At 39.7% G+C, this 15,599-nt stretch overlaps 1 protein-coding gene across 1 annotated transcript in view; it reads right to left on the minus strand.

The window, feature by feature from the left end:
- The window catches only part of LOC126473945 (HEAT repeat-containing protein 3), a 289,729-nt gene that overhangs the window by 143,601 nt on the left and 130,529 nt on the right, over positions 1 to 15,599 (minus strand). The window contains exon 4 of the mRNA XM_050101306.1: positions 915 to 1,009. Within this exon, the coding sequence (XP_049957263.1) occupies positions 915 to 1,009 (95 nt within the window). The remainder of the gene's footprint in view (positions 1 to 914; positions 1,010 to 15,599) is intronic.

Genomic DNA, 15,599 nt, shown 5'->3' on the forward strand with positions numbered 1-15,599 from the left:
TATGGAGTACCTGGTAGTAGGTGGCAGCACAATGCACTTAATATGAAAAACTTATGTTTTTGGGGGGTGTCCGGATACTTTTGATCACATCTTTATCATGAAAAGAGTGTATGTGATGCCAATAACAATCACAACAGCTTTACTCTTCACAGGTTCTTCCAATTATACTTCTTAATACTAAATACGGCAATTCAAAACATACCGACAATTTAGAACTCCACTGACACACAGTGGGGAACATGTAGTACACAACACCAAAAACTTCTGTCCCCCCCCCCCCCCCTCCCCCTTTATATTTTAACAGCCACAGCAGAGCAACAGGTTGACGTGATGAATATTCTGAAAGTACAGTGCAATGGGCTGAGCCTGGCAGGCGAAGTAAGCTAGCCCAAGGCACAAAACACAGGCTGGCATGCTGAGATCTGTACCATGCACATCGGTAGTCGCTGGAGATGGAACACACTTGGTTAAGACAAGAAAGGGGAAGGAACTGGCCATGTCCTTTTCACAGGAAACATCCTGTAATTAGCTTAAGTCATTTACGAAAATCTTAAATATCTTACATCAGGTTGGCTAGATGGATATGTGAACACCACTTTTCCTGAATGCAAGTCAAGTGAGCTAACCACTGCGAAACTCAAGCTAAAGTTATATTTGGACAGGAGATCTTCAAGAATAAAAATCTTCAGGCATATAAAAGTGATAAATTTGTGAATAATTACATAATACAAGTCTTTAATTGGATAATTAAAAAAGTCTACTCACCAAGCGATGGCAGAACAAGGACTGGAGAGGTCTAAGAAAAGGGGTAGATTTCAGGAAAGTCACCCTGAACCACTGGTCAGGGGAATTACTGCATGGGATGAGAAATGTTGTTATAATATAACATTTGAGAATCATAAATATGCACTTACCACAGGTTAAGCAGGAGATGTACTGCCTGAATGAAAGTATCTGTGTACTCTGATACAATTTTCTTGTCGCCGCACTCCTGCCAATCATCTGCATACTGGAAGATAAATAGAACACTGTTAGAACAAAAATGAAACAAAGGAATTAAAATATGAATGAAGGACATAGATGATGACAAACTAATTCAGTTTTTTAGACCAGGAAGGGGACACTAACTGTAGTTATCACTGAACACTGGTAATCATGCATCTAATAAATTAAAATTATGCAAGAATAGTCTCAACTCCATTGTAACTAAACACAGGAACTTCAATAAACCAATACTGAATCACAGCATAACTTGTTTTCTAATTGTAAACAGTTTTGTACTCCATTTGATAAATAAGGCAGTGGTTTATATATACATACTTTCAGGCTCCAAAAACATTGTCAATTATAGGGATTAAAGTTCTGTCAAGATCTATACTTCCAAACGAACTGCACCTACTTTCTTGTTCCGGCAAAGCATAAATACAACTACAACAGGTAGTAAGTTCAGAGAGTACCTAGTAGTGAGTTGGTCATATTTCCATCATATGAAATGTTTAATCACTTTCAAGTCTACTACAGACTTCATAAACGCTATGATTAATGGTACCTTTTGCAGCAAATACATATACAGAATGTTAATGGAAAAATAATATTGTGCCTCTACGAAGTAAGTAACTGATGGTAAATAAACAGACACCAAAATATCCAGATCTGAGCAAGTCAACAAAATCTGAGACTGTGCAAAAAAAAAAAAGAGGTATTTTTCAATTAGTCATTTAAACCAAGTGTTCTGATTTCTTTAAGAAGTCACAATACTTCCTTTTAGTGACACATTGAAACTTATCTCTTTTCTACACAGTCTCCATTTACTGCACCCGCGCGCGACCACACACACGCACACACACACACACACACACACACACACACAGACAGAGAGAGAGAGAGAGAGAGAGAGAGAGAGAGAGAGCGCCTGCTTACAATTCCATACCACTGTGGAACGTGTCATCTGTGGGTAATTATTTTAAGTGTATATATTGATCTTTGGTCTACCGACCTAGCTTTGGTAATGTTATGTTTTCTCTTTGTTTACCTTTTTGGCAATTCCACTGTCAAGGTATATTTCCATAATAGTCCTAACAAAATCAATTTATCTGATTATATATGTGTTACTGAATTATTGTCAATTGCGTGATGGAAGTATCATATAAATCAGCAACCCTTGGAACACAGTCAATGAAGAAAGTCAATCACATTGCATCATGACTTCAACGGGGTTCAAATGGAAAGAGTTCCTATGCCTACAAGATGATCTGCAAAGCACGTTAGTGAGCTCCAAACTCTAACTGCAACACACAACCTTAAGTTATTCCAGCAAACAGACAACAAATATGACCAGTAATTTGGTCCCCAAAACTAGCACAGTTTCCATGCTGCAAGTGAAAGTATAAGTTCTGAAATTCCTATCCAAGGAATCAATACTGTGGTTTGCTATGTTGGACTTGGCACTCGTGCAAAAAGGTTTCCCTAGTGATCACAGAAAATTTGCAGTGGCAGTTTCCAGATTTGATGCCTGAGCAGTCCAATGGTTTTGGTCATGACAATATTATGGAAAGGATAGTTGCTACTTACCATACAGTGGAGATGATGAGTCACAGATAGGCACAAAAAAAAAAAAATGCTGTCACAAAATAAGCTTTCAGCCAACCGGCCTGGGTTCAGCTGCCAGCAACTGTGGTCATGTGTGTGCAAGTTGCATTTGCATGAGTGTGTGTATACGTCTGTTGCCTATTTTTCACAAAGGCCTTGTTGGCTGAAAGCTTATTCTGTGACAGTCTTTTTGTTGTGCCTATTTGCGACTCAACATCTCCGCTTCATGGTAAGTGGCAACATTCCTTTTTATAATATTTGACACACTTCAGTACCAGTTATTGGCAGTAAGCAAGTGGACCCGCATCAAGTAAAGTAAAGAAGATAATCATTCATTCTGCTGGCAGAATCAAATGGATCGCCAAACGGCACAAAGAAAATTGTCCCATGTGAGTATGTGTATTGATGGTCATTACACTTGCCAGTGTTGCAAAAGGACATCTGGGATTGCAATGAGTATGACCAGTTTTCCTCGTGTCTGCTGTCTGGTCACAACACTGGAAGACAGCTTGGGTAGTGACTGTGTTTTAGCCTTTGACCATGTTTGTGTTGAGGTTCCAGCTGTACTGGTTATGTGGAACTGTTTCTCAGAAAGGAAGGCAGTCCAGCATTATTAATGTTAGTCTACATCTATTATGAATGTGGAATGGGTACCGCCAAGCAAAACTGTATGGTGAGAAATTTATGAACTTTACATCTAATGTTGTTGGAGGTGGTTAGTGAAGCTGATTTATAATACTTCTCGAAGACAGACATTTATAGCCATCGTCACCAGAATAATAGTTGACTGAGCTCAAACATTGAGCTGAAAAGTTTGCAATGTAAGAAACTGCAATTGGGCTATTCTAACAGTATATTATTCTCTGTGCTGAGTTGATAGTATTAACTGGTATTTCCTAGGTAGTTGACTGATTTTAAGAGTTATGTGTAGTAGCTAGATGCATGTGCTTGCCCGGATTTTGAAGATTGGAGATTTTAAGGCTGTGCCTAATTGTGTATTCTACTTGTTGCAGCTGATCACTGTTGTCTGGCTTTATATTTACTGTTGTTTTGAGGGCCTCACTGGCCAGTTATCAAAGTCCCAGTCAATTTGATGTTACCACAGTGAATGAGCTCATGAAAGGCTGTCGGCCGAGATCCATGTATTTGTTTTTGCATAGTGTCTGTACCAATGGAAAAGCAGTTTATGGTGACTGGGTTCTGAATTCTCTCTCTCTCTCTCTCTCTCTCTCTCTCTCTCTCTCTCTCTCTCTCTCTCTCAAGGAGGAAGGGAAAGATTATTTGCCTTTACCCAGTTAAGACATTTTAGATGCAGCTCGTTGCAAGTGGCTATTTCACCCAGCTGTTGGGTATCTCTGATGAGTTTCCTTTTAAAAATGGCAAGTGACTTCTTTTCTGTAATTCTTTGTTAGTTTCTTAACATAATTCTTTAATGCAGTAATTCACCTGTGCAAACTGTGGTGATTGTGAATTTAACTGAAGCTGTATAGTTATTCGGCCTGCTGTAATTTCTTATTTGTTTCACAGCCTTCAAAATTATCAGTCATTGCTTTTTTTAAATTAATTGTCATAACAGTATTAAATTTTATAAATACTAGTGTTTCTTGCTTACATTTTTTCTGAGTCTTTTAAAACATTATCAATAACAACTGGCACATAAATTTATCCCTGGCAGTTTCCATTCCAACTCTCTTCCCCCTCCTTATCAATGCTGCTACTTTAACTCCAAGAACGTTCAGAAACCAGTCTCCATAAATTGCTTTTCCCTTGTTATAGAAAATACCTAAAAACTTCCGCGAGATTTAGATCCTAGCCAATAGCCTTAAAACAGCTTATTTGCTCTGGTAACATCAAATTGACAGGGACTACGATGACCGGTCAGTAATGCCCTCGAAACCACAGTAATTGTAAAGCCAGACAACAGTGACCAGTATTACAACAAATAAATCACACAATTAGATAGCCTTAAAATCTACAATCTTAAACACCATATAATTAAAAAAAGGAAAACAAACAAACAAGTCAGGGCATGCACATGCATCTAGCCAGCACACAAAACACTTAAATCAATCAAACACACGGAGAATATCGAAGAATACTATCAATTTGGTACAGAAAATAATGGTACTGTCAGGCTCGATCAATTGCAGTTTCTACCACTGCTAACTGATCAGCTCGCTATTTGAGCTCGGTCAACTGTTATTCCAATAACGGCAGCTATACCTGTCCATCATGGTGAACCATTATAAATCAGCCTCACTAACCATCTCTGACAATACCGAAGGTGTAAAGGTCACAAATTGCTTCACCATGCAGTTTTTCTCGGCAGTATCCATTCCACATTAGTAACAGATGTAGACCAAGATTAATAACACACAGTTGCCTACCTTTCTGAGAAACAACTCAACATAACAGGCACAGCTTGAACTTCCTCACAAGTATGGATCCAAGGCCAACATGCGGCCTCAAGAACTCACTGCCCAAGCTATCTTCTGGTGCTGTGATCAACCACCAAGCATGAGGAAAAGTGGTTATACTTGTTGCAATCCCAGACTTCCTTTTGCAAAACTGGCAGAGCTGCCTAAATCACCTTCACTGTCAATACCCCCTCTCAGCAGATCAGAGAAGTTGCACATCTTACTCAACAAATGCCACACGTTCCACAAATGCACCCAGTCATAAATGAGGGCGCCATCATTAGCCCAGGGAGTATCATCTACGATATAAGCATACTTTACGATGACATGGCACTCAAAACTGGTCCAGTTATCACCCATAAATAGATCATGACCCCACACACCAAATCAAGCAGGTTTTTTTTACATTATTGCACTGCCTATATGCTGTAGGCAGGCAAGCAATCGTTGCTACTTTATAATTGACTCAGGTTCAGATGTAAGTACGTTGTTATACCAACAGAAAAAAACTGCACCGGTGGGTACACTTTTCCACCTACTACAGCCAAAAGCTGAGTGGCATGCTCACAGGCGATGTTAAGGACAGATGCAGTGTGCCCACTGTTACAACTGGCATACTCTGAATCTTTCCAAATTATCAAATATGATGAACATATGGTGCAAATAATTTGTAATAGCAAAGACTAATGGTATCACAGGAAAGGGTAAAACCAACATATCCACTTACATTAAACACACCTTCACACCAGCAGGAAACCTGGGACTCTACATCAATGACACCAAACCCAACCAAGTGTCATCCTCAATTCAGCAACTAAGCTCACAGAAAGAGCCAGACACTTCAGCAACTAAGCTCACAGAAAGAGCCAGACACTTCAGCAACTTACTGTAGATCAGGCCGATGGCTACATTATAAATACTTGCAAATTCTTGGAGCTCTAATCTACCGTGGGGGAGTTTTGTGGGAAGCACCGCCTGTGGATAATGACTAAAAGTGTCCGTATTGTTCTTTGGTCCAGCAACCTAACTCTGCCAATGTTATATTTTCTTTTTGTTTTCCTTTTGGGCAGTTCCTCATTTACTTTGTTGTCAATGTGTATTTTAGTAACCATCCAATCATTTTATTTGATCATGTGCATATTACTGAATTATTACCACTTGTGTTATGGAAGAATCCCATACCATCACACAGCACTACAATGAATGGCACAGGAAAATTATGAGTGTATCATTCTCTTACATATTTTATTTAGTTATAGTTTATTTGGTTCTAATTTGGCAGCATGACAAATATAAGGACAAAAACTGAAAGAAAACCTCAAATACAGAAGAACTGTGTCAGTAGGTGAAAACATTATACACTTCTACATTCGTGAAAAGGGATCTCTTGTTGGAGAAGTAAAATTTTCAGTACAAGCAAAAATGTTCAATAATGTCTAAAATATCCCATTTTAGTTTTTTGCAAGTTATAATAATTTCCTTCATTCGGTACAGGCTTTTATTAATTTGGAAGTTGTTTGAATTCAACGGAGTCAATAACATAATTACAAACAATGAATTCCAGTCTTCTGGAACGGAGCTCTTGCTGTTATCAGAAAATAACACTGGCCGGTAAGAGGCTTCTTTTCAAAATTTTACAGCTGTGTATGCAATGTTTCAACAAAAAGCATCTCCTAATTTTATAAGCATTTTGAGGAGCTCAGAGCAGTTTTGTTTGTGATTACAATAATACCAAATGAAGCAAGTGGTCATTTTCTGTATCAGAATTATAAATGCCAACAGATCTTGCCAATTTGCAGTTGGCCATAGCATAGGATAAAAATAACAATACTCTGCCAAAAGAAAGCAGCACAGGCTGCACTATTTTCTCTCAACTTGAAGCCCATATACTTGGTTTTTAAATTCATGTACACTGCAGTGAGTTTTAGGCCGGAAGGGGTTAATCGCATTATATGTAATGTTAACCTAAAAAAACTCTGTACCATTTGAAAAAGGCCATTTTATTAGTAATATATATGCACAATTTATTTCTTAAATATGTCCAATTAAACAATGGTAATAAAGTGAAACTTTAAAATGCATTATGTTGAAACATCTCTTTTCCATCACAAATATTCAACCTGTCATATCTCTCTCTCTCTCTCTCTCTCTCTCTCTCACACACACACACACACACACACACACACACACACACACACACACACACATGCACAAAGCTGCTCAGAATTTAAAGCTGAACATAAACATCACAATAACTCAAAATTCAAAGTTTTTGACAAGAGGTACATTTTTTATTTCCATATCACATTTATTGCACAAATTGTGAGCAGTAATGACAAGTCATGGGAGACAAAAGTCACAAACACAAAATCAGTTTCCTGCTACTTCTAACCGAACATTGACAATTCAGCTAAATTTTGATGGAATGTTAAATGAGGTAGAAGGCTTTGGAATTTGTTTTGTAATAAGGTGACAAATTTTGATGGAATGTTAAATGAGGTAGAAGGCTTTGGAATTTGTTTTGTAATAAGGTGACAGGGAAACGACAAGACGTCCGATGTAGCACATTAAAAGGCCGTTTCATACAGAAAACTAAATGTTGTATTTCCCAATGCAAGTCTTTAAAAATTGTAACCCTAAACTGCAACTAAACAACAAAAATTTTGGAAATTGTCACAGACATTGGCTGGTTCAAACCACAGAAATGGTATATCGTCAGAGTATTTGCTCAGATTCTTCACTCCACTCACTGACTTTTCCCCCCTCTTTCTCATTATTTTGTAAGTATTACTCATTACATAAACTTTATATTGATTAACAATGGAATGAGATCTTCATATTATTTTTTCCTGATTTAGAAGTAATGCATGTGCAGGTAAAACAAAAAATTTTAACAACTTTTATATCATATGTTTTCCACTCAGTTGCAATGATGAACCTGTTAAACAAAAAAATTCAGCCAATCTTGATTGACAATATCCTGCAGTAATTTCCATGAAACACAACACTGATAATCTGTGACTTCTGTAAAGCTCATTCTCTGTTACAACAAGCAAATTAAGGAATGTGTTAACTTTTTGTTTTGGTTAAATGATGAAGCTGAAAGCACCACGGGGAAACAACACGGTCTTATCTCTCAGTGGGGTAATGTATCATCCAGTGGGCTCAGTAATATTCATCCATCATTTGAAGTTGCCTAGCTTAAACTGGTACAGCTAATTCATTTCCACTCCTCTTGTAAAATGTTTAGAGGGAAACTGATACTTTACACACAATTTCCAATTACTATAATTAAAAAGATTTCCTTACAAAATATAATAGTTCTGAATCATGGTCATTTTTCTCATTCAATAAGCATTGACATTTGTGTTATGATATTTAGTGACTACTATTTTGGAGAATCTGCCACAAGACAAGCATCTTTTAGTTTAAGATGAAAGGATATGACTGAAGGACATGTATATATTATTGTTGATGAGGACAATCTACAGAAAGAACAAGAACATTTAATTTTTTTTTTTTAAATGGCTACCAACCACAAAGGAGCTGCAAAACTTTGAAATTCAAATTGAAGGTGAATGCCTCACCTCAAGAAGCTGAAGAGGAAAGGTTCAAAGTTCTTGGCCTTCCTACAGTTATCTCCCAAAATATGACTACATCTACATACATACTCCAAAGCCACCATATGATGCACACAGAGGGTACCTTGTGCTAGCACTAGTCATTCCATTTCCTGTTCCACTTGCTAATGGAGCAAGCGGAAAATGATTGCTCATGCACCTCTGCGCGAGCCCTGATTTCTCTATCTTGTCATCATGGTCCTTGGACAAATTTTACACTGGCAACAGTAGAGTCGTTCTGCGGTCAACCAGAAATGCCAGTTCTCTAAATTTTCTCAGTAGTGTCTGCGAAAAGAACATCTCCTTCCCTCCAGAGACTCCCATTTAAGTTCAGAATGCACGTCTAACACTCACATGTTGATCAAACCTACTGGTAACAAATCTAGCAGTACATCTCAATTTCCACCCTGTTGGGTCTCCCAAACACAAGAAGTTATCAAAAATTGCTTGTACTTGTGTTCTATATACAGTCACTTTTATGGACGAGCTACATGTTCCTAGAATTCTCATAATAAATTGACAATTCATTTTCCCTATTACTGACCTCACATACTGATTCTATTACCTTAGTTTTACACCGTTACACCTGGATATTTGATCAACATGACTGTCAAGCAGCTCGCTAATACTATATTTGAACACCACAGGATTTTTTCTTGTACTCATCCACATTAACTTACATTTTTCTATACTTGGAGCAAGCTGCCATTCATCACTCAATGAACACACCTTCCCATACACTGTAGCATCACTAACAAACAGTCACAGGTTGCTGTTCAATGTATCTGTCAGAATGTTTATGTACAAGAGCAGTCTTCTCATAATTCCCTGGGGCACTCCTGACAATACCTTTGTCTGATGAATGTTCAGCATCCAGGGCAACATTATAGATTACATTGCCTATGATCTGTTTGAGCCACTTGTGTATCTGGGAACCTATTCCATACGCTTGGACTTTAGTTAACAGTTTGCAGTGGGGCATGATGTCGAAAGCTTTCCAGAAATCTAAGAATATGAAATGCCATTTGCAGTTCACCTATGGTTTGCAGGATATCGTGTGACAATAGGGCAAGCTGAGTTTTGCACTAGCTATATTTTCTAAATATGCCCTGATTTGCAGACAAGGAAATTTATTGTATTCAACTTTGAATATGCTGAAGAATTATGCAGCAAACCAATGTTAAGAACTTTGGTCTGTAGTTATGTGGGTCTGTTCTTTTACCCTTCCTAAGTACAAGAGTTGCCTGTACTTTCTTCCAATTGCTTGGGACTTTGTCCTGGGCGAGATATTCCTGATAAATGGAAGCTCAGTATGGGGCCAATGCTGAGGAGTACTCTGTAAAACCAAATTGAGATTACATCCAGACTAGGCAAATTACTTGTTTTCAACTCTTTCAGCTGCTTCTCAACATCATGGATGACTATTTCTGTGTCCTCCACATAGGAGTCTCTACGATGGTCAAAGTGGTTTGTCTGTATGATCATATGTTCTTTAAGCATAAAGTCAAAGTTCTTTTTCTGGCAGCACCAAGGATAGCCACACTCATTAGCTCTGTCACAGATAACTTGATTTTATGGAGAGCAGGTGTGTGTACAATTCCTTATCAGTGTGCTGCATGTAACGTCAATGCTATACCTGTCAGCTTCAGGAAAGCTAATCAAAAGCTTTACAGATATTACCTTTCATATTTTTGCTCAACTTGCAGCATCAAATTGTGTTGCTTTAATTAGTGGCTTCTCTTGTGTCAGAGTTTTCATTTATTCTTCAATTATTATTATTAAGCACAAATTTGTACTCTTTTAGATCTTTACGGCCGTGAGTGGCCATGAAGTCCATTGCAATTGCCGTATCTGTGGACTTCTTGTCAGTCTGCTCTTGAAGTCCATTGGTTTGTGAGCACTGTCATTGAAATTTACTACTACTTACCCAAAAATTATTGGCAAAAACATGAAACTATTTTGGTACTGATGTAAAGATAACTTCTAGTACCCCGAAGGAGGGGCATTACTATTTACAACAGATATAAATTATTTAGTGCATAATGTTAGAAGCTCCATGAGGCTGTTCACAGACAATGTTGTACTCTACGGAAAGGCTGCAACTTCAGAAGTCTGTAATGAAGAGCTGTGGATGATCAATGATTGCTGCAGGGACTGGCAATCCTGAGCATATATAAATGTTACATGCCGTATTTTACTGACTATAAGATGCACTTTTTCTTTGAAAAACTGCCTTCAACATTCCTGTGTGTCTTGTAACCAAAATTAATACAAAAATTTCCAGTGTTTGACTTTAAATTCTCACCTGTCTCAAAAATGGCCGTATATCCAATGCTGTGGGAAATCTATCTCTATCTGGCAACACTGGATTCAACTGACAACAGCAGTACACCAATGTGACGAACATGATTTGCGGGGATTCACAAGCTTGCTAACACCCTCTCCCTCCTGCCCCGCCATCACAAACCCAGAAGACTATGATGCATCTTACAGTCTACGGTGCCAGTGACCTTGAATTTACGGTGTTTTGTGTTATCCGTAACAGTATAATATTTTTGTTAGTAGCTAGTTTCATAATGGTAAAAAATAAATGGTATTCATATGATGTAGGCTATAAATTGAAATTAATAGCCCATGCAGAACAACATGGGAACAGAGCACCTGAGCAGCATTTCCGCCCTCTACCAACAGAAAAATCAATAAAAAATAAACAAATAAATAAAATTTGAGGAAGACTAAATGTGCAAATAGTGGACTGAATACAAAATGGCCCAAACTAGAAATGACGTATCAAAAGGGATTCAAGGACACCATCAAAACGACATTGGAATTAATACAAAAATGATTCAAATATATGCTTGTAAGCTAGCATTACAGTGGAACTTAGACTCTGAGAGTAGAGTTCGTTGGCACCTCAGGTTTATGAAGTGTTATGGACTTAGCAAGAGAACCAAAACCAACACATATCAGAAAATGTCATACGAGTATAAAGAGAGAATACTATCTTTCCATCACTATTATTCAACACTGAAAGAAAACCGGCATGGAACTAAGGAAAATGGAAAATAGCAAATACGGATGAAACTCCTCTTACATTTGATGTGTCGAGTAACAGAACTGTTGCCTTGAAAAGTGCTAAAACTGTAAATACACTCCTGGAAATTGAAATAAGAACACCGTGAATTCATTGTCCCAGGAAGGGGAAACTTAATTGACACATTCCTGGGGTCAGATACATCACATGATCACACTGACAGAACCACAGCACATAGACACAGGCAACAGAGCATGCACAATGTCGGCACTAGTACAGTGTATATCCACCTTTCGCAGCAATGCAGGCTGCTATTCTCCCATGGAGACGATTGTAGAGATGCTGGATGTAGTCCTGTGGAACGGCTTGCCATGCCATTTCCACCTGGCGCCTCAGTTGGACCAGCGTTCGTGCTGGACGTGCAGACCGCGTGAGACGACGCTTCATCCAGTCCCAAACATGCTCAATGGGGGACAGATCCGGAGATCTTGCTGGCCAGGGTAGTTGACTTACACCTTCTTGAGCATGTTGGGTGGCACGGGATACATGCGGACGTGCATTGTCCTGTTGGAACAGCAAGTTCCCTTGCCGGTCTAGGAATGGTAGAACGATGGGTTCGATGACGGTTTGGATGTACCGTGCACTATTCAGTGTCCCCTCGAAGATCACCAGTGGTGTACGGCCAGTGTAGGAGATCGCTCCCCACACCATGATGCCGGGTGTTGGCCCTGTGTGCCTCGGTCGTATGCAGTCCTGATTGTGGCGCTCACCTGCACGGCGCCAAACACGCATACGACCATCATTGGTACCAAGGCAGAAGCGACTCTCATCACTGAAGACGACACGTCTCCATTCGTCCCTCCATTCACGCCTGTCGCGACACCACTGGAGGCGGGCTGCACGATGTTGGGGCGTGAGCGGAAGACGGCCTAACGGTGTGCGCGACCGTAGCCCAGCTTCATGGAGACGGTTGCGAATGGTCCTCGCCGATACCCCAGGAGCAACAGTGTCCCTAATTTGCTGGGAAGTGGCGGTGCGGTCCCCTACAGCACTGCGTAGGATCCTACGGTCTTGGCGTGCATCCGTGCGTCGCTGCGGTCCGGTCCCAGGTCGACGGGCACGTGCACCTTCCGCCGACCACTGGCGACAACATCGATGTACTGTGGAGACCTCACGCTCCATGTGTTGAGCAATTCGGCGGTACGTCCACCCGGCCTCCCGCATGCCCACTATACGCCCTCGCTCAAAGTCCGTCAACTGCACATACGGTTCACGTCCACGCCGTCGTGGCATGCTACCAGTGTTAAAGACTGCGATGGAGCTCCGTATGCCACGGCAAACTGGCTGACACTGACGGCGGCGGTGCACAAATGCTGCGCAGCTAGCGCCATTCGACGGCCAACACCGCGGTTCCTGGTGTGCCCGCTGTGCCGTGCGTGTGATCATTGCTTGTACAGCCCTCTCGCAGTGTCCGGAGCAAGTATGGTGGGTCTGACACACTGGTGTCAATGTGTTCTTTTTTCCATTTCCAGGAGTGTATAAAAACAAGCAGACACGAAAATATGCACTACACTCTTGTCCTTTCATGTTGTGCTGATGGTACTAAACTTAATCCAATGATCATTTTCCAGCATAAAACATTCCCAAACCCACCTGAAATACCACCAGGTATTGCTGTTCAGATACATGAAAAGGGCAGGATGGACAGGGCTGGTATGAAATTAATTCTGTGAAAGAGACATTGAGATAAAATACAGAGCTTGCTATTATTCCAGAAGGACTTACTTTACAATTGCAGTCTCTTGATGACTCGATAAATACACTATTTAAAGTGTATACGAGAGTAATGGATGAAATCCAACATGAATGCTTGTCAAAGGGAGCTTTGAAATGAGCTACAATCAAAAAAGTGCATCAGTGGATCAAACAGTCAATGTCTGGAGTTAAAGAAGACATTACTGTCATATCGTTCACAAAGAGTGACATAAGTAATGCTCTCGATGGTAGTGAAGATGATCTTGCATATGAAGAGGACAACGATGAAGAAGAAGACATTCAGATTACGATATTTCAGTGTTTTTAAAGGTCAATTCAGTTTCATAATCCAAGATTTTTTTTAGTCTGGTTTTGCAATCTAATGGTAAAAATGTTTTTAAACAATAACTGCTTAAAAATTAAGGTGCATCTTATAGTCCGTTAAATACAGTGCTCCACCAAAATGGGTGTAAAGTTCTGTTAAGGTTCACTATGCTATTCACTATAAATCACTGGAAACCTTAACAACTGTAAAATACCACTGAGTAACTGTTCAAAGTGACCAAATGGAATAACCACATAAAACTAACTGTAGGAGTCATAGATGCCAGTATAATATTCATTAGAAAAATCTTAGGAAAATGTAATTTATCAACAAATGAGAGAGAGAGAGAGAGAGAGAGAGAGAGAGAGAGAGAGAGAGAGAGAGAGAGAGTGGGAGGGATGGAGAGAGAGAGAGAGAGAGAGAGAGAGAGAGAGAGAGAGAGAGAGAGAGAGAGAGAGAGAGAGAGGGGGGGGGGGGGGGGGATATCCACTGAAGAGTGGCACATTTCATCACAGCAGGATAGTTTAGTTATTGTGAGACCATTGTAGAAGTGCTCAACAACCTCCAGTAGCATACGCTGCAAAAGAAGCATCATGTGCCACAGAGAGGTTTATTTTTACAATTTAGGGAGAGTACTAATTAACCACAATATTATTGCACTTGGGCTCCTTTGGTCACTAATGGAAACACATGATGACATTACAGTAAACACATGCAGTGGTGATTAAAGAAAGCGCATCACACTGTGAATGCGCTCAGTACACTTCTTCATATATTATCAACTGGTTCCTGGTGTCTTCGTGAAATCATGATAAAAATTCACGATAAGGGAACTGAAGTGCCTTCACTCCCACATGAAATAATATTGTGCACAACTAACATGTTCAAAGAAGAATCGAGCAACATATTGCTTCCTCCCACGTGACTTCGAAATGACTACAACGAACGGATCAGAGAAATTAGAAGGTCACATGAGCGTTTATTGCCAGTTGTTCCTCCTACATATCATTTGCGAATGAAACAGGGAAGGGCTAAAATGATGGGGTACAAGACATAACCCTTGCCATACACTATGAAAATGACTTGTGCAGCATATGAGTAGACACACACAATCCTCGGTTTCAAATTAGAAATATGAAAGATAAAAAATACATATCACAAATTTTACAGAGAAAAATTACAAACCACAAAAAAGCCTACAAAAATAATAGCTCTGACACAGTATTCCACATTTACAGATCAATACCAATATTTGATGTCCTAGAAGCTACATCTAAAGCTATAAAATGGATATCATTAAATTACCCAGACTATCTGCTATTGGAGCCCTGATGAGGAATGTGCTTCCTGTCTCCTCCACTGCTCTAATCACATTCAGAGCTACTAACAATGTCTCAGCTATTTGTGGTATAGCCTGTTCAGACCTGTTTAGATGGCATCAAATCATCCTACATAGTTCAAAAAGTGACATCGGTGCAGTGGGATCTGTAGCTTTCATGATGAAAGCTCCTGTTAAGACATTTCTTTCCATGCCGCCTCCTAATGAAAGGACACTGCAACAGGACATCATTTTCCCCATACAGGTCTGAGAATTTCAAATGGAAGCATTATCCAGTATGATGTGGGTTGGTAGTAGTCTTGGGAGGATGAAGCTTGTTCCATTCTCTAATAGAGGCCTGTTGCTGGCTCAGGCCTGACAGTATGATGTCTGCAATGGCATGGAGCCAAGGTGTCAATGTGGCTTTCAGCGTTCCTGTTACAAAGCACACAGATACTCTTAGATGCAATCTGTTTCATTTGTGTACCTGTTCCTGCAATAAAGTGCAGCACAGTACCCCACAGCTGAGTGCACTAGGGAT

The sequence above is a fragment of the Schistocerca serialis genome, chromosome 4 (genome assembly GCF_023864345.2).
Source record: "Schistocerca serialis cubense isolate TAMUIC-IGC-003099 chromosome 4, iqSchSeri2.2, whole genome shotgun sequence".
Lineage (NCBI taxonomy): Eukaryota > Metazoa > Arthropoda > Insecta > Orthoptera > Acrididae > Schistocerca > Schistocerca serialis.